This window comes from Macadamia integrifolia, chromosome 8 (genome assembly GCF_013358625.1).
Source record: "Macadamia integrifolia cultivar HAES 741 chromosome 8, SCU_Mint_v3, whole genome shotgun sequence".
Lineage (NCBI taxonomy): Eukaryota > Viridiplantae > Streptophyta > Magnoliopsida > Proteales > Proteaceae > Macadamia > Macadamia integrifolia.
Window position 1 is genome coordinate 19,009,074 of NC_056564.1, and position 22,459 is coordinate 19,031,532.

At 39.4% G+C, this 22,459-nt stretch overlaps 3 protein-coding genes across 3 annotated transcripts; all 3 read left to right on the forward strand.

Annotated features, from left to right (window-relative positions):
- The first annotated feature begins 760 nt into the window (after nucleotides 1-760).
- LOC122087039 (protein P21-like) lies at nucleotides 761-1,591 on the forward strand. The gene has a single exon (XM_042656012.1). It carries the CDS (start codon nucleotides 810-812, stop codon nucleotides 1,479-1,481), a length of 672 nt encoding a protein of 223 aa, XP_042511946.1. The 5' UTR covers nucleotides 761-809; the 3' UTR covers nucleotides 1,482-1,591.
- Nucleotides 1,592-6,240: 4,649 nt separating this feature from the next.
- On the forward strand, nucleotides 6,241-7,181 carry LOC122087038 (protein P21-like). Its single transcript, XM_042656011.1, has one exon. The coding sequence runs from the start codon at nucleotides 6,349-6,351 to the stop codon at nucleotides 7,027-7,029; it is 681 nt and encodes a 226-aa protein (XP_042511945.1). The 5' UTR covers nucleotides 6,241-6,348; the 3' UTR covers nucleotides 7,030-7,181.
- A 2,401-nt stretch (nucleotides 7,182-9,582) lies between these two features.
- On the forward strand, nucleotides 9,583-21,368 carry LOC122087041. Its single transcript, XM_042656014.1, has 2 exons — nucleotides 9,583-10,447; nucleotides 20,510-21,368. The coding sequence occupies exons 1-2, from the start codon at nucleotides 9,598-9,600 to the stop codon at nucleotides 21,181-21,183; spliced, it is 1,524 nt and encodes a 507-aa protein (XP_042511948.1). The 5' UTR covers nucleotides 9,583-9,597; the 3' UTR covers nucleotides 21,184-21,368.
- The last annotated feature ends 1,091 nt before the right edge of the window (nucleotides 21,369-22,459 follow it).

A 22,459-nucleotide genomic window follows, 5' to 3' on the forward strand; every position in this document is an offset into this window, starting at 1 on the left:
CGCTCAGATTTGGTTTAATGTTCGCTTATCTGGGTTTGCCGGCGTGAATCGATCAGAGATAGAGCTTCTTCACCCCGAAATGGTCTTTGCCGGGGTGATTTGCAGGGGTTATCGGTGTTAACCTTCTCCTTGCTTACCTGGGTTCACCAGCGTCAATTGATCGGAGACAGGGAACCTTCAACTTGTTGATCAGAGACAGAATCTTCACCAAGAATGGTTGTTGAGGTCGATTTGCAGAGGTGAGGTGCTCGGACAGGGAACCTTAATCGGAGATAGGAAACCTTCTCCAATGGCTCTTTGTTTTGAGGGCAATACCCATTTTATTAGTTTTTTTCCCAAAGGGTATAATGGGTATTTCCCCTAAAGGATATAATGGTCCTCTCAGCAAAAGACTTAGATTAATAAAAGGCTATTTAAGTCTTTTTATGTTTGAACTTGACAGAATCTTCACAGCGTCAGCTTCAGGGGAGGGGGGCATAATTCACTCAAACCTTGGATCCACGCATAATTTCAGCAAACTATAGGAGAGGGGATGTAATTTTCCCTAATAATAAATTAAAAAAAAGAAAATGAGATAACGATATAAACTTTTCTCTATCATAATATGTATGATAAAAAACGTGGCGTGTGGGATATGTCTAGGGATAAAGGCCAAGAAAATGGAATCTGTAGATTTGAAAATAATCTCTTTAGATGGAATTTTTCACCCCTATTCCTGAGATTTCATTCCCACTCACTCCATCCGCTTTAAAAGCACCCAAGTTTTGACAAAAACAGCTGCAAACGAAAAAAGCCTCTCTCTCACGAAAATGGTCCTCTCGAGAAACCTTCACCTCTCCATTATTTTCATTGCAGTCCTCTTCACCTTCGCACAGGCAGCCAACTTTGAGATCAGGAACAACTGCCCCTACACAGTCTGGGCCGCTGCATCACCAGGTGGTGGGAGGCGGCTCAACCGCGGTGAAGTCTGGACCATCAACGTGCCAGCCGGCACGAAAGGTGGCCGTGTCTGGGGCCGAACCAACTGCAACTTTGATGGCAACGGCCGAGGAAGGTGCCAAACCGGTGACTGTAATGGGCTTCTACAGTGTCAAGGCTACGGTGCAGCACCCAACACTCTAGCCGAATACGGGCTAAACGGTTACAATAACTTGGATTTCTATGACATTTCACTGGTTGATGGGTTTAACATCCCCATGGATTTCAGTCCAACCAACGGTGGCTGTCATGATATTAGATGCACGGCTGATATCAATGGCCAATGTCCGGCGGCGTTGAGGGCTCCGGGAGGTTGTAACAACCCTTGTACGGTGTACAAGACGGATCGATACTGTTGCAACTCAGGGAACTGCGGACCAACCGATTACTCCAGGTTCTTCAAGGATAGGTGCAGAGATGCCTACAGTTACCCCAAGGACGATGCCACAAGCACGTTTACCTGCAGTGGTAATAGCAATTACAGGGTCGTGTTTTGCCCATAATGAGGCTTTACTTCTCTTGTTTATGTGTGAAAAGATCTTTTGAGTTGCAGGTCTCAAAAGATATATATTTATTAACTAAATAAATAAAACTGCCTTCAGCTTTCCTAATCTGTTCATGGTGTCTTCTCAATTGGAAACTAGCAGTTCTGTTTCTGACGTTGGTTCTTCGTCTTCTTCCCTCATTTCATCTCATGTCTCTTCGCTATGTTTCTAAAACTTGGATAAGATCCGTTTTTATCCTGAACGATCCCATCCCAATATACAGGTTCGGCCCAACGGTTAAAAAAAGAAAAAAGGGTAAATCTGTACGATGTAGTCCGATTCAGAATTCTCCCAAGACCGATTCCGAGTTTTAGAACTTTGCTCGCTCCGCAGCTATAGCTCAAACTCACTCTTCGAATGATATGCTCTGACCCCACAGTTCCTTCAACTACTCAGGGGATACAACCTCCGCAGCCGACATCAAGTTCACTATTCCCTTTTTTTTTTTTTTTTTTTTTTTTTTTTTTTTTTTTTTTTTTTTGTCTTTTCCACTAACGGTTGTGGTTATGGAGGAATTTTTTATTTCTTTTTTCCCTTATTGGCCTATAATGAACCCATAAACATCTCCGTAAGAGGAAGAAAGGAGAAGTTTTGTGCACAGTGGGATTCTTATGTAGCACACTACAGTGCAATGTAGATTTAAGGGTTGAGAGTCCTCAAACGTGTAGCCCTTGGATCTGCACCACATGTCGTGTCGTAGAACAAAGGATCCTGATCCCCCTACAGCCATAGGACCTATCTGTTTTGATTGGTCTGAGAGGTTCATATGTTTGGCCTCAATTTTTCATATGAAAAGAAAAGGACTACGAAATTGCGTGGTCCAATAGAGACATTCAATAGAGATTGAAGTTTTCATTTTACAGGGACAGGATGGTCACTCTCGAGGAAGACTTCTAATATGATCCATCTTTATCTCTTTCATGTCATGTGGAAGGATGATATTACAATTCATGGTGTGTTTCAAACGTGAAAGCTCAAATTCTTCATTGCACATGGCTTGTACGTAGCTAAGATGAGGTCTATCTCAGACCTAAGTAGTCGAAACTGTTCATCAAAGAAAGAGGCAAGAGGCCCACAAAGAGCTTGTGAAGACAAATGGGACGAGGCAGCGCGATAGCGAGTCTGTTTGGTACCACAGATAATGTAGACATTAATATTGCAAAGGGCCAAAGAGGTCGGGCACATAAGACATAAATGGCCATGGACCCCCTCACTAATGAGCCCACCCCAAAACCGCCATGATTGCGTTACATGCTTAACCGTGCACGGGATCGGATATTCGGATCTTTTTTCCCAAGCTTGAGGGATCTTTTGGAGTTTGGAGTAACTTACCCAAGGGAAAGGTTTTTTTGTTTTTTGGGTAAAGGGAAAACTTTTCCTTCACTTGTTATGTAGTATTCATCCATGTTTCTATGGTCATGATTATCTATCTTTTATATCAATGGAGTTGTTAGTCTAATGGTGAAAATGTTCTTAAGTCATCACCGTTCATTGGTCCTGTAAAAGCGTTGTTTATCGTACTGGGCCTTGTCCTGAGGGCTATGATCACTATTATAGAGCACCCTATTTTAGTTACAAAAAAAAAAAGAAAAAAAATATATATATATATATTTGTCCTTTATATGTTGGAGATTTAAAGTATCATTTTCACCGTGTTTGTTTGCTGGATAAAAAAAAAAAATTGAAAAAAGGAAATTATGAACCTCATATGTAATGGATTTATTTATTTACTATTTTTTAAGTCGTAGTAGGTAATGGAATTACACAAGAAAACAAAAGAATGGAAAACTCAAAAGTTATGAATGCTTGGGCTGTATTTCCATTGGTCCTTGTGTTAGTTCAGGGGCTACAGGATCAGGTAGTGTTCTCTCTCACTTGACATTAACAATCAAAGTTGGATGAGCATTAGTCTTAATTTTAAATGGCTCCTGTATTTTTGTATCCCCAAACTCTTGCTTTACATGGAGCGCATGAGAATAAAAAATCAAAGGCATTTTTGAAGGAATCTACCAATCAAGGCAATTAGGGATAAGTGCCACCACTGTTTTAACTCTGAGGAGATGATTTGATGTTTTATTCATGGAGTTTGTTTACATTTTTGATTAACCTAAAATACTTATCTTTAGATTTTGATTAGTTTGAGTTGAAGAAACAATGTCACAAATTGATATTTGTTGCTTATCAATTTGCCAATAAGACCAGAATTGAGAGATTTATAATATGAGATTATGTCTAACATTGTAATTTCCTTTCTTAATTAAATAATTTTTTTTTACATTAAAAAAAAATAATAATAATAAAAATATTTTTTTGGTTGACGATGGGTATCCAGGCCTTCGGCCTGACTAATCCCATGGACCCGTACTGACTGCACAACCGCATGCACCGGATCATACAAAGGTTGAATGAAAACCATTCAACTTTAACTGAAAACAGTAAAGAGCACTAAACATCCTCGACTCATACTAAGTTCATTGTTCACCAACTATGCTATCATCTTGGGTTAAAAAAAAAATTAAATTAAAATAATACCCCACTATTCTCCTTATATCCTATAAATGCCATCCGGACCCATTAGCCAAGGGATTCCCTAGAATATGACTACCCAGTCAATTGTCTTTTAATGTCATCCAATCCCTGATCAATTGTGTGAAAGAAAATTCTTCGATCATTTAACATATTAGCCAGGAGCTGCCAAACAGAAAAGGACAGGAGGGGTACCGGGTAGTGGCATTCGTGGAAGATGCTGTGGATATTCCTAATTCCCAACCTTACAAGTGCATGACCAATAGATGGCTAGAGTTGATTTTGACCTTTCTTCCGAAGTTTTCCATTCAATTTCGTTACATCCAGACAGGCTTTTCTAAATTTTCCTTCACGGAGAAGAAAACCCACACACACACAAGACCTCAAAGTAGGAGGGCGGCAACCTTCCAACCAAAAACAGTAGCGCGGCAATTAAGGATTTGGGTCATCCCGCAATTAACCTGTCACTGTCAGTGTCACGACTTAGGAAGTCCACTCCATGTTTAACTTTTGATGATATCATCTCAAGCATACTCTATAGATACTGCGGTGATGTGATGAACATCGAATAGTATAAATAATCTCGGTTCGTGTTTTCAAATGTTTTGGGTCATCCAATGTTTATTGCATCATTATACTCAACAATAATCATTCTGCATGATCACAAAAACAGTCTCACTCGTTGATGGCCAATGAATTTGAATCCTCTCGATGTACAAGTAGAGTAAAATTGCTTTGCATTCACTGAAAGTTTGCCATGTATTTTTTCATATACTATATGTTGGAAATAAAATTGTACCATTATCTCATTATATTTTAAGGTAAAAAGTTTTATGCACGGTGGTACATTATGCAGATCATGCACATAATCATTGGATGAAGAATGAAAGTCTATGAAAAGCACCTCACCTCATTTTGATGGTTATGTGCATGATTGTGCACCATGAACATGCATAAAATTTATCTTGATGTAATTTATTATGTGAAGGAGGTTCGCTTTCTCTGCCTTCTCTAGTAAGAAATATCAATAGTGGGAAGATAAATACATTTAAAACATCCTATTTTTATGTGCTTGTGACCTATTGATAAACTCAAGTATTTGAATAAACTATATACATATTTTGTGAGATTATCCATGTCATAATGGAAAGTGAAGTTTTCAAAAATCATACAGTAAACTTGACTTATCTGTTATTACATTTTTTTTTTTAAACCATTCGCTCTCACCTAGAGTTGAGAGTACATAGTAATGTCTACTGTAAAGATACACATACATGTACATACACAAGATGTGTTTCAATATAAAAAGATGTATTTAATTGAATTAGACTCTGAAACTTGACATGTGGCTAATATAAACCATGTTCTTTCTATCCAATGATCGAAATGAACATATCATATGTCCATATGACATAATTGATGTTTCGTGACATTGAAAATTTAGACCTTTGTGATGCCAATTACTCATCATTTTCTTTTAAGAGAAGACAAAGTTGTGCTAAATTTTTTATATTATAATTCAATTTACTTCCAAGCTCAGAGGACTATTTAATTTCTTTACTTTGAAATGTGATTGTCTATTTGCTGTGGGGAATGCTTAGAATTTTATTTTTGCAGTGATAATCCTGTGGTGGATTTTACCAAGGCAAAAAAAAAAAAATCTACAGAGGGAGAATTTGGGTAATCCAACTTGCTTGGTAATATGAAGTGGAAATTGGACAAAGAATTAACTTTTCCACACATACATCAAGGGCCCGTTTGATAACTTTTCAAGAAACGAGTTTCTTCCGTTTCTCAGCAGAAATGAAACAAAAAACGTTTAATGAAATTGTTTCATTTCACTTGTTTTCAAAAATAGAAATTGAAATTTCTACCTATTTATAGTTCAATAAATGACTTAGGCAAAATAATTTCTACCTATTTCGCCTGTTTCTGGAAACGACTCGTGGCCATTCTTTCGCTGATTACTATCGACTTCTAAAAACATGACTTATCAAACACTTTCAATTCCGTTTCTGTTTCTAGAAATGAAAATTTATGTTTCTACTGTTTCTTGAAACAGAAATGACAGAAACGTTATCAAATGGGTCCCAAGATGGGCAGTCCCACTGCTCACTTTTTTTTTCTTCTTTGACCGTTCCAACTCCCTCTTCCATAAAAGCATCCCGAGCTTAGGCAAAACGCCATAGCTGCGAACGTACAAATGCCATTGAGGCTTCGAGGGTCACGGAAGGAAGAACCAGAACCTCTCTCTCTCTCTCTCTCTCTCTCTCTCTCTCTCTCTCTCTGAGTTACCAAAATGGCCTTCTCGAGAAACCTTTACATCTCCATTTTTGTGTGTGCAGTAGTCCTCTTCACCTCGGCAGAGGCAGGCAACTTTGAGATTAGGAACAATTGCGGCTACACAGTCTGGGCTGCCGCTTCACCCGGTGGTGGGAAGCAGCTCAACCAGGGCGAGGTCTGGACCATCAGCGTGCCTGCCGGCACAACAGGTGGCCGTGTTTGGGGCCGAACCAACTGCAACTTCGATGGGAACGGCCGAGGAAGTTGTCAAACCGGTGACTGTGGTGGGCTTCTGCAATGCCAAGGCTACGGTTCACCACCAAACACCCTAGCCGAATATGGTCTAAACCAGTTCAATAACTTGGATTTCTATGATATATCACTCGTCGACGGATTTAATGTTCCCATGGACTTTGGCTCAACCAATGGTGCTTGTCATGACATTAGATGTACGGCCGATATCAATGGCCAATGTCCGGCGGAATTGCGGGCTCCGGGAGGTTGTAACAACCCTTGTACGGTGTACAAAACGGATCAATACTGTTGCAACTCAGGAAGCTGCGGGCCAACCGATTACTCTAAGTTCTTCAAGAATAGGTGCCCAGATGCCTACAGTTACCCTAAGGACGATACCACAAGCACGGTCGTGTTTACCTGTAATGGTAATAGCGATTACAGGGTCGTGTTTTGCCCATAATCAGGCTCTACTGCTCTTGTTCATGTGTGGAAAGATCTTTTGAGTTGCAGGCCTGTCTCAAAGATCTTATTATATTACCTAAATAAAACTGCAAATGTCATGTGTCGTTACTGTTTTAATAAGATTGGTTAGTTATTACTTGCTAGGTTCAATTGTGCGTCAAGTACCTATATAATAATATAGCTGTGAGGACAATTGCTATGGCAGTTGGTTGGAGCTTGGTGTGATAGAGCCCAGGATCCTTCGGTTTTGAGCCTCAGGTTCTTCACCTTACCGCTCTTGAGAGGATCCCGATCCATAAAATTTAGAGCTTCGCTTTGTACAACCATAAAAATTTACGGTGAGTTTGTCGTTATTTCAACTTTGCCCTTCTTCGTACAATAGAGAGGAGATCCTTTTAGAATCGGATTTTCTCCAGCATGCATCTGAGGGCTGGGATGTACTTGGGATGTGTATCTAACGGGTGCTGTCAGCAAGTTTCTTAAAATCAGTATAATCTGTCGTATCGGTCGTTTTGAATTGATATTTGTTGATTGATACCTGAAAAAGTAAAATATCGGAATAAGGATAAAATAATAATTTTTATATTTTAAAAATAAGGGCAAAATTGATTGGGATTGATATTATCAAAGATACCAATATCAATACCAATACCAATACCAATCACTTATTCCTTGGATTTTAGCCTTTGGATATGCGCAGCTGGCAGCAAGGATCCATGTCCATCTTTTTATACTATAGATGCAAAAAATGATAATAAAAAAATTCAGAGTTATTATTCCCAAAAAATAATAATAATAATAATAATAATAAAATTAAAACTTTCATATTTATCTTTATCTTCTATGGTTTCCTATTAAAAAAAAGTCCTAATGAGAGAAAAATTGCACACTCGCAATGTGGGGAAGGTTTCCCCTTTTACTCAAAACCATATGTGACCTTTATTTATTTATTTTTTCCCTTGGGTGCAATATACGACCTTTACATCACTTAGATAACATCATATAAATAATAGGACTCTGCCCGCTTGTGTGTCTCCACACCTAGACATAGGCGAGCATTAAAAGACAACACCGCATCACCTTTACTTGATATAGATAATATCATTTGAAGAAAAGAACAATGCCCACATGTGTGCCTCTAAGCCCAGACATAGGTGAGCACGAAAAGACTATCCTACCCCCACCCAAATGCGTCCATGTAGCCTTCCATTGGCCTACACACTCAAGCGAATAGGGTTCTCTTTTGCCCATATCATATATACCCTAGTCTCAAACCAATCGTATTAAATGTTGGATTCATTGTATTCCAAGTTCATTCAAGAGAAAATGAAAAGATTACCTAAAAATTTTTTTTGGGTGGATGTTGGAGTGGGAGGTGGGGGGTGGGGGGGGGTGGGGGGCGGGTTGGGTTGGGGGTTAGAAATGGGTTTTAGTTAACTACATTATCAAACCAGTGTTTCATTTAACTAAAAGAAAAAAAAAGGAGTCCATATCCAGGAGCATGGCTTTTTCAACCAGATACAAACCCATACAAAATCACTCTCACGCCCCTTGTGAATAAAAACCCCACAGCTATTGATGCTTTTGCGAGCGCTCTAATGGGCCCCTCTTACTGGTGTAGGAGCTGTGCTTGCAAAATAAAGATTGGTATTACAAAACTTCTCAAAAATAGTGTTCTCTATCACCTTTTTTTTTTTAAAACACTTTTACCCTTCTATCTTCTCCCCCTCCCCCTCCATTAAGAAACCCATTGGCATCTTAGGCATTAGACAGGACCTCTTAGTCATTGCTACCTAAATACACGATTCCTTCTTTTGATCTAATTTCACCCTGAAACTCTCCTTTTTTTTACGAGTTTGGATCAAGTCCTCGTATGAGAATGTTTCTCATGGTGTGCTTGATCCCAACATGGAATCCACTCAATGTGAAAACCTATTGTAAGAAAAGAGAACAAATGAATTCCATATGCAGATCAATCACCTTTTGAGAACCATTCTCGAGGACCTAATCCAGACTTTCCTTAGACACTGAGGAAACCGAGGGTGTTCATTGATTCTTCGTTTGACCATTGAAACTTAGAAGTGCGTGCAATTAAATTTCCTTTGCAACCAAACATAACAACGAAACCTAGTAGCTAACTAGCTAGGACCTGCCAACACCTATAACCATTTCTACTGTGGATATTTTTGACATCAGATAAGCTCCAGGCACAAGGACAATCTTGTATGCTTTTGATCCTAATATTTAGAATCCATTGAGTCTCTCTACATTTAAGGATTCTAAATGCCAAGAGTCCAAGACCAATGATGTACAAGAACAAACTCGTAGGTAAACCTAAACCTAACCCGGCCTCTATATTTCCCCATTCTCAGCCCTATAGTCAAGTTATAGAAGACGTGTTGGATATGAAAATATTTTCTTTGAAAACCGAAACGCGTACACTTATCATGTACGTTCTTTGACCGGACTGACTCTTTAAGGGATTCCCTAAGTCTTAACATTTACGTCCCTAACACGGAAATAACACAAATGGCCAGAGCTCATATGAAATGAAAGTATTGTAGTTATGCGTAGGGCACGCACGACTCGTGACGCAAAAAACAAGCCTCTGTCGGTGTCTCAGTTCTCGCCGGTTACAAAAGCTCCTCAAGCTCAGACGAACTGCCATAGCCCCAAAAGAACAGAAGCCACTGCGGGCCTGAATGTGAGGAAGGAAGACCCAATTTCTATCTCAGTTACGAAAATGGCCCTCTCGAGAAACCTTCACCTCTCCATTATTTTCACTGCAGTCCTCTTCACCTTCGCACAGGCAGCCAACTTTGAGATCAGGAACAATTGCCCCTACACAGTCTGGGCTGCCGCTTCACCCGGTGGTGGGAAGCAGCTCAACCAGGGCGAGGTCTGGACCATCAGCGTGCCTGCCGGCACAACAGGTGGCCGTATTTGGGGCCGAACCAACTGCAACTTCGATGGGAACGGCCGAGGAAGTTGTCAAACCGGCGACTGTGGTGGGCTTCTGCAATGCCAAGGCTACGGTTCACCACCAAACACCCTAGCCGAATATGGTCTAAACCAGTCCAATAACTTGGATTTCTATGATATATCACTCGTCGACGGATTTAATGTCCCCATGGACTTCGGCTCAACCAACGGTGCTTGTCACGACATTAGATGTACGGCCGATATCAATGGCCAATGTCCGGCGGAATTGCGGGCTTCGGGAGGTTGTAACAACGCTTGTTCGGTGTACAAAACTGATCAATACTGTTGCACCTCAGGAAGCTGCGGCCCAACCGATTACTCTAAGTTCTTCAAGAATAGGTGCCCAGATGCCTACAGTTACCCTAAGGATGATACCACAAGCACGTTTACCTGCGGTGGTAATAGCGATTACAGGGTCGTGTTTTGCCCATCAGGCTCTGTTTTTCCTTCCCTGTGTATGAAAATCTCTCTACATCTTCCACGTCTCAAAGACGATAGCTAAAATGAAACCATACATATTTTCTTTTGCTCTCTACATGTATGCGTGTGTGTGGATTGATGCTCAAGTGATGATACGATGTTTTATTCAAGGGCTTAATCGTTTTAATCTGTCTCTTCTCAAACCAAAGGCATCGATCTGAACAAGAGAACCCACCCTATTGTAGTCAAGGTTTCAAAAAAATTGAATCGGTCTGAACCAAATCAGTCGAAATAGGCCAGAATTGGCAGGAATTGGCTGGGAATAATCTCGTACCCTCTCACAAGGGCCTATGAAATTACAAACCCACCGCCTGTTTAGATGCCCTCTGCATGCTGTCCCATTGATAGGGGCACCGGTACAGACTGCATGCAACCTGGCAGCGATCCTCAGGACCCCAGCCCAAAATCTTATATTGCCATTAAAACAACAATATTTCGTTGACCTACGGTGCCTGCGACACTGATGGATGAAGGATCACTACACGCATTAATATTGTAAATTTGTAACTAGTAAGACCCTTTTATTTCGGATTTACCTAAGGCTGTGTTTGGTTGCAAGGGAAATGGGAAGGGAATGGAAGTGAAGGGAAGTGAAGTGATTTTTTTTTTCCCTTTTGAGTCGTTTGATTGCAATAGAAGTGAAGTGAAATTAGTTTACCATAGTTGTTTGGTTGGATGTAAAATTAATGTAAAATAGATGTAAAATTTTAAAAAACTAATAATCCAACTAAACTTCTCAAAAGAGATGGGGGGAGAGTATTTTTTAATCCCGAACCCACCCAGCACCTCAAAATTTATATTGGTTATGTGAATTGATCATTCAAGTTCTGTACCAAATCAAACCAAATATCATCAGATACTATGTTCTATCACCAACCAAAATAAATCATTTCATTCTATATATCAAATGAATGCAGCATAAATAAATATTTAAAATAATATAAAAGATGATCACAAAGAAAACAGTAATAGATCACACGTGACAACAACTGAAAGGCCCGTTCCAAAAGTCTTTTGGTCAAAACAAACCCATCAGGTCAGTAATGCTCCATCTTGCTCAAACCCAAAGTCTTTTGGTAAAGAAAACCCAATTGAGTCACGTGAGAGAAGAGAGATCATTGAGAGTCATGAGCGGGGTCAGAGTCACGAGAGTGGGAGAGATTGTGAGAGTGGGGGGTTTTTTTTTTTCTTCCTATTTTGGTGGGGAAATAAAAGGGAAATTTTAATGGTTAAGTGAATTTTTTTCACATGTAAAATATATTTCCCTTGCAATCAAACATCTAAATTTATTTTTTCTAAAAAAAAAAATTCCACTTGACATAAAAAATTTGCATTCCCCTTGCAACCAAACAAAGCCTAAAGGAGTAATTCAAGATTTTTCAATTTTTTCTAACCAAAGTTATTATCTAGTAATAGGCTTGGGCTGACTAACCTTCATGGTTAGGATGGACTAGGCTTAGCCCATGCCACTTCAAAGCTTCTTGGGCCTTGGGCCAACATGCTTCACAACCATAAGAATAGGCTTAAAGGTTTGGACTCAAATCATCTGCCATGAATAGTGAGTGACAGTGAGGATTTAACGATTGAAAAGACCCCAACATGGACGACTTTTGTACTAAAGGTTTAGGATGCAAGATCTTTCCTCTTGATCTAATAAAAATGGCCCTTTTCAAGATCCTCCTCCCCGTCTTCTTCCTTGTTTCCTTAGCCCCCTCTTTACGTTGGGTCATGCAGCCACTTTGGTCATTGATGAGGGATTATCTCCCTTACCACGGCACGGTCAAGGAGCGTCCTAATGAATGCTGCATTGCTGTTCCATCTCTTCATCAGGCCGTACTGCCACCTCGGTCCTTCATCAGCCCGAGTTGTCACCTCGGTCCCTCATCAGCCCGAGCTGTCACCTCGGCCCCTCATCAGCCCGAGTTGTCACCTTGGCCCCTTCAGCCTGAGCTGTCACATCGGCCCCTCATCAGCCCGAGTTGTCACCTCAGCCCCTTGTAGGTATCATGAACCTCCGCCCGAATTGTGATATGGCGCGTAGCGCGTGTACACACGCTGGGGTTTGAACCTAATGAGATGAGATAGTATCCCTTGGTCATCAAATGCCAAAGGGGGGGATACACGTTATGGGTAAAAGGGAGTCGTCATCTAGAAAGGATCTAGGACCCATAAATGTCTCCCCCAATCAAGGGAGAGAGACTAATGACTCTGATGGATAAGACTGGTTTGCACCAAGATTCAAGACAAGTATCAAGTGACAGATTGGGAAGGTGTTAGGCACCCAGTCTACCCGACCCTAAGGCCGGTCTCTTTTTGTTTGATCAAAGTTTATTTGTACCCTACTAACTAGTTCTAATCTAGGTCATTGAAAGCCCTAAATAAGCATGATATGTGAAAGCCCTAAACCAAGTGTCTAAATTATGCTAGCTAGGTTATGATGCAAATAATGAAATGATTACGCTAATTAAATAAGCCTAAATGATTTAATTAATGTATTATGAGTCTTAGATTAAGCTAATTAAATAAGCCTAAACCTAGGATTAGTTTAGCAACTTATGAAACCCTAAATTAAACTAATTCGATTAATTGAGCCTGACCTAGATGGATGATCAATGAATTTGTGAGATCCTAAATTAAATTAATTAAAATGATTAAACCCAATCCCTAGTAATTTGTGAAATAAATTACTACAATCCTACTTAATCTAATTGGTAAAAAAAATTTTAAATTAAATGGGGCCTAATTAAATTAGAAAAGTTAAATGGGCTAATTACATTAAATGAAAGCATTTTACTAGTCTACCTAATCTAGTTTAGGAAGATTAAACTGAACCTATGGTTTAATTAAATAAATTATGAAACCTAATTGCCCTAATTATGTTTATCTTGAGCTAATCGTAAAATAAATTAAGCTTTTTAACCTCAAATCATCAAGTATAAAAAAGACATGTTAATAAACACAAAGCATGGCAAACATGATATTGACTATCCTATCTAAATCTAATGATTATCAATATGGCAAGATATCCGAATTTAAATTAAATACACAATTAATTCTAAAGGGACACGCTATTTGAGATAAAAAGAAATGAACCGAAACAGGTACATTTTTATCAACCCGAGAACCCAAGTAATGCACCTAATGCTACGAGCCGATTTGAGGGGGGGGTCAGCCATGCCCGTACTGACCTATATCCTAGACTACGGCCCATAGACCCATTTGCTGATTCAAAATCCTAATTTAATAGAAATTAGTGAAACCCTATGGTTATCATATGATTCAAAAATAATAAGCAAAATCCAATCGGTTTCAGCCCTTGATCCTAAGGGGCTGGATTAGAGTGACCCTAGGACTCCATATGGAATCCCCTAAAAGTATTAATTGAAACACGACGAATTAATTGAAACACGACAAAGGCAAAGGTGAAATATGAGAAATATCACATAATGATAGGGGTTGGGGAGTATATTACAATTTGAATTACAAAATTGAATAAATAAATAAATAAAATAAAAAACTGGAATGAATAAACAAAAGAAAATGAACACAAAAAAAAGAAAAAGAAAATAAGAAAGAGATAGAAGAGAAGGAGATGGGGTTTCGGCCATAAACTTCTAACTATCCTGATCGGAGAAGAAGGGGACACTATGGGGGAGAAATCTACTTTCGGCCAAAGAAAAGAATGGAGAAGAAGGGATAAGAAGGGGATTGAGAGGACAGTAGCAGCCTCGGCACCATTGCACCTTCAACTAAAGAAGATGGAATCTCACCGGAGCTACCGCTATTGTTGCCGAAGGCATCGATGGAGCTGGTGGTGCTGCGGCAGTCGGAGTTTCACCAAGAAATGGGTTAGAGAAAGACACACAGGGTTCGTCAGTCATAAAGAGTGTGATGGCGGCGGCGGCTAGGTTCTTACAAAGAACAAAAGATGGAGGATAAGATGAGAAGAAGAAGAAGAAGAAGAAGAAGAAGAAGAAGAAGAAGAAGAAGTGAAGGAGGTTCGGTGGCTGTTGTTTAAGGGTTCCAATGGTGGCAAGGAAAGAAGATAAGGAGAAGAAGAGATGGGAGAAGAAGAAAGGGCTTGAGATCCTAATCTAAGGGCTTATGTCTAAAGAACAAAAATAAATCAAAAATAGATCAAATCAAACCTACTTATTAAGTGAGTATATTAAGCCACAAATGAAACCGATTAATTGAATAAAGATATAACAATAAAAGAAAGCAAAACCAATTAAAATGAAAATAAAACGAATTAGCAAAAACAATGGATTGGACCCAATGACCCAAATCAAACTATATTAAACCCAATTAAAGCAAGATAAACCCAATTGAACCGGAATCAACTAATTCACGTTTAATAAACCATACTAAATCAAATTAAAGCTAATCAAACCTAATTAATCTAAATGAACCAATTAGACCTAAATACACCTAATTTAATCGGAATAAACCAATTTATATATAATAAATCACATTAAACCGAATTGAAACTAATTAAACCTAATCTATTAAATTAGATAAACTAGTTCTAAATTGCAATTGGGAGAAGAAAAATACCTCAAACCCGGCTTTAATCAAGAAACAAGAGGAGATAACCCTTGTGCTTCAAGCCCCAAATCGAACCGAACCGGACTAAATCTCCCGGATCAAGGAAGGATTAATGTGTTAAACTTTTAGACTTGGAGAATATTTGATTTTAGAGGGAAGAAGTTAGCCAAAACCTTGATGGGGTCATCCTATCTCCCAAATTCTCAATTTTTTTCCTCTCCTCTATTGAAAGAGGGGAAGGGCTATACTTATAGCCTTGGGACTTGAGACAATTATCTCTTATTTCCGATGTGGGACTAAAAAACTAGAGAGAATTGTCCAAAAAGGCTTGCTTTTGGACAAAGGGATTTGGGCGCCATGTGGCACTCTTTCATTGCTTAGAATGGAATCTAATACCAAACTTTGGAGTCAACTTTTGGGGGTCATATCTTTCAAACCGTTTGTCAGAATTCGACGTGTGGTCTCGAGCACTATCCAATGATGTGAGACACGATTGTTGTCTCGATCGAGAACCTTTGCAAAAATATGCATAAAGTAGGGACCCAGATCATATAATGAAAGAGAGAATCGAGCGTCGATTCGCATAGTTTTTGCATCAAAGTGTAATGTTCGATTTGAAGGGACAAACAACAATAATCCACAACATCAAATTCTAATTTTTGAAAATATTTTCTCTTGAAATTTTATAGGGGAAAAATGGTCATTTTCTACTCTAAGCTTGAAAATTCTCCAAGTCTAAAATATCTAACATGTAATTCTTCATATTGTCATCATTGCCGAGGGTGACAAAATTTGGTGTCTACACCCCTCATCAGCCCGAGCTGTCACCTCGGCCCCCTTCAGCCCAAGTTGCCACCTCAACCCTTCACCAGCCCTAGCTGTCACCTCGGCCCCTCATCAGCCAAGCTGGAACATCGGTCTTCATCAGGCAGGGCTCCCAGAAACGTGCTCTCATCCACTCCTACATTCGAGGAACGTAATCCCTGATCACAAGGGTAGGACTCTATCCACTACACGTTATCAGAGGCATCCACCCTCCCCACGACTTACACTTCCAAGATAAGAGGGGAATATTCTCCTAGTATATGCTAGGATCTGAAAAATTCCTAGGATCAGAGAGTCATTTCTCTTAAGGACTCCATGCCCAGTAGGACTCTCCACGAACTTCCCCCTTTTTTCCACTCCATCAATAGCCTATAAATACCAAGGTAAGCCTCTATTGGGGGGATCGATCACTTCTTTTGACTAAAAGCTCTCTTGAGCATCTGCTGTGGAAAGATCTGACTTGAGCATCGGAGAGTCCACTGTTGGGTCAGCCTGGCTCTCCCCTGTCTTCTCTTCTGTGCAGATCGGCTGAAGCTTCAAGAGCTGCAAGGAGGATCAGCTAGTCAATTTTTGCCACATCAGTCATAAACCAGTACACAACCCTTTTAGGCTTTCAGGGCACAATAGAAAGACCCAATTGGTATATTCTCATATAGAGTCCCAAAGTAGTTAGTCAATATGGGATTATTCTTAAAATTTAAACCCTTTAAGAAAATAAAAAACCAAAGCCACTTCATAGTTTTGGCCTCTGTATCTCACCAGGTGGCGTGGCCAGCAACTCAACAAGGGTTGGTCCTGGACCATCAATGAGCGGCAAGCAGTGCCAGCATGAAGAGGGCTTAGGTGAACTAACTATGTAGCAGCCGCGGGAAGTCTTGAGACAAGTGATTATATGCGTAGACCAAAACCGTCTTTGGGTCAGGTCAAACCCGGTTTGATATTGGTTCAACCTAAAATAAAAATATAAGTATAATATATATCATTAATGCTAATTATATAGATAACTATTTAGAGTTGTTTCTCTTTCTTAAAATAAAATTTGGTTGAAAGACAACTAATATGCTAAGTTGGTGGATAACATTAGAAAATCTACCAATTATTTATTAACAAATAAAAAGGTAAGAGATTGTTGGCTAGGCGCATGACTTCTAATTAATGTGGAGATCAATGAGAGCATATGTAGGAGCATCCACACGTATGGAATTTTTTTTATCTTACTAGATCTAGGGTGATAATTTTAAGCATTTTTTGTGTCTTGGCACAAGAGTCACACAAGCAACGAGGTAGCATTCTTTTTATGTAAATATATAAATGATTTAAAAAGGTTTTAGCAGAGATTTTTAAAATTTAACTACAAATCTTATCAAAAACTAAAGATTACAATAAAAAATTAAGGGAAAATTCAAGAACGTTATCCTATTGGTACAGGTACAAGCCAGCGTGCAGGGTAGCATGATCTTTACCTGCCCGTTGTGTTTAGCCGTGTACCTATCCTTGATAGGTAGCATTTTTTCTTTAAAAAATTAATCAATCTTATCAATCAAGGATCTTACATTTTTTATTTTTTATTTTATTTTGGGTAATGATACGGCAAAAATTGACTGAATGGTCTTCCCTGTAGTTCCTCGTGCTCCAGCCGACCTGCATAGAAGAGAGGACTGGGGAGAGCCGGGCTGACCCGATAGTTGACTCTCTGATGCCTAAGTCAGATCCTTCCACAGCAGATGCTCAAGAGAGATTTTTCAGTAAAAGAAGTGATCGATCCGAATGATGGAGGCTTACCGTGATATTTATAGGCTGCTGATGGAGGGAGAATGGAAGACGTTTATGTAAAGTCCTATTTATACGTAGAGTCCTTGAGGGGAGTGGCTCTGTGATTATGGGAATATTCCAGATCCTAAGGTATCCTAAGGGAATATTCCCCTCTTATCTCGAAGATGCCAATTGTGTGAATGATAGATGTCTCTGGTGAAGTGTAGTGGATAGAGTCTTGTCCTTGTGAATAGGGATCACGTTCCTTGAATGTAGGAGTGGATGAGAGCACGTTTCTGGGAACCTTGTTGTTGACACTGGGCCGAGGTGGCAGCATGACTATGGGTCGAGGTGGAAGCACGGCCTGATAGGGGGCCAAGGAGGAAGCATGGCCTGATGGAGGGTCGAGGAGAAAGCACGGCCCAATGAGGGCCGAATTGGAAGCTCAGACTGATGGAGGGCCAAGGGCCGAGGTAACTACATGGCCAGATGGAGGGCCGAGGTGGCAGCATGGCCAGATAAGGTACCAGTAGCATTGGCCAGGACGCTCCTTGCCCGGGCCGAGGTGGGGGAGAAATACCCTCATCAGGTAACAATCATCATGGAACTTGATAACCTACTATGAAGAAGTCAAAATTATATTTCCTATAAAAATGAAGCTAGTTAATACATATAAATTAAGTGATCAGGTAATACCCCATGCATATGGAAGTCAACTTTCGAGAGAGAGAATTGGTACCATAATCTAACCCGGAACAAGCAGTTCATAGAATTGCTCTCTGAGGCTCCCTTTAAGACTTTAGTTGGGTATGAATGAAGTTTGATCTTGGAGCATTACCAAAAAAAATAAAAAATAAAAGTTTCATCTTGAGTCGCCATGTTACTTCTCGGACTTTGATGTCTCTCTTTTGTTTGGTGGTAAGATCTGGTCCACTACTTTCACCAAAAAAAGAAAAAGATCTGGTCCACTACTATGACTTTATATCTCCATCCATTTAACATCGGCATCGATAGCCAGAAGGCACAAGAAAGAAAGAAAATGACATAAGCCCAGTCATATTGGATATTTGATATTGGAGGTTGCTCATAATTATCCCAAGCCTCCTGCATTAATGACTAAAATATCTAGAATATATAACTGGTATCTTCCGTGAGATGCTTTTGCTTTTTAATTACCATGTGGAATATGGCATACGGGCAATGTCCATTGCACTTGCCATGACCCCACCTTAAAAAAAAAAAAAAAAAAAAAAAAAAAAAAAATTTATTCTCTCACCGTTATATTTTTTTTCAAGTTAATAAAATAACAAAAAAAAAATCTTAGCAGAAAAATAAAAAAAATAATAATAATAAGTCGACCTCATGTCTTCACTTTTAAATTTAAAAAAAAAATCATGCTTTATTATAGTGAATAGGAATTTTGTTTATTGCGTAGATTAATATTACTGGAGGAGAAGGAAGATGTGAGATCCCTCACTCTAGGATCACACGGTGAATATCATCGTAGTCCAGGAAAACGTCTTCTAAAAGAAAAAATCCCTAAACTTAAATATATAATCTTTATTTTTTTCTTAATTTATTTTCTAGGGTTTAGGGTTTTGATTACTTTCATGAAATATCGAGCTTGTTCAAATTTTTAAAACCTTACCCTCCAAATCTTAAAAGGCTATCAATTATATAATATCCATGAAATTCACACAATTACCAAATCCTATGCCCAGACACAGGACATGATAAAATAATGCTTCGCATCCCAGTAAACCACACAAACTCACAAAGCATCAGGACAGTGCGACCGAGCATCCTTTTGCCCGACAATTTCCAAATCTTTTGAGCATGAATGCCCATCCAAGTCCAACAACCGACTCCATACCCCTAAAAAGTAATGGACTTGCAGCCTCCTAGACCAGTTCCTTTGCGTGCCAAAATTTACTTCTAAAAAGACTACTACATGAGACTTTTACCCTTCATAATAGGGCAGGTGTTCAAATTCCCAAAATGCAATCTTCTTGTGATCTTATCTGCTAGTCCTAGGCCCACCCCACAAACAAACCCATCAAAACCGTTCATCATGGTTTGATCACACGGTCATTCTCCATCAACCAAAGTTAGGTTCTAAAGGTACATAGAAGCTGGAGCCTCTTTAATCCCAATCTCATCTTATGTGAAGTGAAAAACGCTGTCTACATGACATGTATCAAGAGGATGAATATAAAATTAATAAATTAATCAATGATAGGAGCTGGGGTTTCAAGTTCCCATATGCATTTTCTTATGATTTAACCTGCTAGTCACAGGCTCCCACAAACAAACCCATCAGAACCGTTCATCACACTTTGATTGGACATTCATACTTCATCAACCAAATTTAGGTTCTAAGGATTCATCGAAGTATGAGCCTCTAATCTAATCATTACTTGCCCCATTCTTATCGAGTCCAGGAAATCTCCACCTACATGATTTTGAATGCTGTTTACTGACACGTGCCAAGGTTGAAAAAATTAAATAAATTAATAAAAGAGATTTTTTTGATAATGTAAATAATTAATAATGACACCCACAGCCCTTGACACATGTATATCCTCGTGGTCAGTTATCATTTCGTTCTTCTTTTCTATCAAGTAAAGCATCTTTATACTTTTCAAAATAACAAAAGTAAGAGTCAAAGTCAACAAATTGTGGCTTAACATGTTAACGGCGGTGATCATCCACTGCTATCTATTGCCCACATCAAAGCCGCCACTCCACTATAAAATCCACACCTCTCCTCCCAACATTACCCACCAACAAGCTTTTTATCAATCCTAACATGGCCACATTTTACAAGCTCTTCCTCCTCCTCGCCTTCTTCTTCTTCTTCTCTAGTATCCTCTCCACCTTCACCCATGCAGCCACCTTTGAGATCCGAAACCAGTGCTCCTACACAGTATGGGCCGCTGCTTCACCAGGTGGTGGTCGGCGACTAGACCCAGGCCAATCCTGGACCCTCAACGTAGCTGCCGGCACATCCATGGCCCGCATTTGGGGCCGAACAAACTGCAACTTTGACGCAAGTGGGCATGGAAAATGCCAAACGGGCGACTGTGGGCAGCTGCAGTGCCAAGGCTGGGGTGTACCTCCCAACACCTTAGCCGAGTATGCTTTAAACCAATACGGCAATTTGGATTTCTTCGACATCTCCCTCGTTGACGGATTTAATATTCCGATGGAATTTGGCCCCACCAAACCTGCCGGCGGCAAATGCCATGCGATTAGATGCACAGCTGACATCAATGGTCAATGTCCTGGGCAGCTCAGGACCGCCGGCGGCTGTAACAACCCATGTACTGTGTTCAAGTCCGATCAGTATTGCTGCAACTCTGGAAGCTGTGGGCCCACCGATTTCTCTAGGTTCTTTAAGGATAGATGCCGTGATGCTTACAGTTACCCTAAAGATGACCCAACAAGTACCTTCACCTGCCCTGGTGGTACACCAAATTACAGGGTTGTGTTCTGCCCAGGAGCCTCTGCTTCTAAGTCTTCCTCTTCTCATCCCCTCTTTAATATTGTTAATGACTTAATATGAAGAGTTGAAGACTGATCTATAATATAAGCCTATGTAATGAGAAAGAGACCCTACCCACCAGATGTATGTGATAATAAAGCTCAGCATTAGTTGGGCCTATTTCCCTGTTAGGTTCCCTTGTGAATAGTGTTTCACGAATGTAATGCCTTTTTTACTAATGATAAGCTTTCTTCTTCTTACTTATATATTCTTGATTTTTGAATAATCTCATCCTTTTAATTTGTTAAAATAGTCATAACTCCCTCTTATTAATTTTGTTTGTATTCCCATAATTTCCCTCTGGGGGTGTTGCCTGTATGGATAAGGACTGTTAATTTGTTAATGGATGAAAGACAAACGATATTAATGTTGACCCATGGATGGTCGGTAAATACTTTTCTTCCAACCAATATATTTTCTCCATATGTCCAACCCCTTCTCAGATTTTATTTTTTATTTTTATCTTTTGAAGTGAGTTTGGGGATCCTTGCCAGGTTGCGTGGCCATGGTTTTAGTATATAGTATTAAATTTGTTATTATTTTTTTCCATGGATATAGGATGAATGGCTACCGATACAAACCCATGCTATCCGATATTGATATCTCAAATTATGCATTTGGCTCTTGCATCGGTCAAAGGGTCAATAAGCACATGCCACTACTAGAAACAGGGGTGGGATTTTCACATTTCACAGGGTTTAGGTTGTTATTTTACCTTTTTTCATGTCTGAAGGTAGGAACCACATGGCATGGTAGGGATTTTTTCCATTATTTTTATAGGACTAATTAATGCAAAGTAAAACCATATAACTCCAAGGGTTAGGTATGGTAAAATACGAGATTGAGAGTCAAAATGGTTTCCTTCCTTAACCTAAACTGCCTTGACCAATGAGTATCATCAATATTTTTAAGTTATTAAATCTGATATTTTATTTTTGAAAAATTTTCCCAGTCAAATGTACCATTAGTTCCCTCATAGTGAATTTTTTTATTACTCTCTCTCTCTCTCTCTCTCTCTCTCTCTCTCTCTCTCTCTCTCTCTCTCTCTCTCTCTCCCATGACCATTTGAGCTCCTTATAGAATTTTTTTTTACCAACTTTTCCTTTAAGGCCAATGTGAATGGGAATCCGTGATACATTGTGACCACGTATAATAAGAGGAGAAGATGTGGGACAACATTTGGACCATCAGCCACCGCACAAGAAAAATTGTTCTTTCTTTTTAATCAAAAAAAGATGAAAAAAAACCTCCACCAAGCAAATATTTATTTAGATAATCTACAAAAATCTTTCTTACT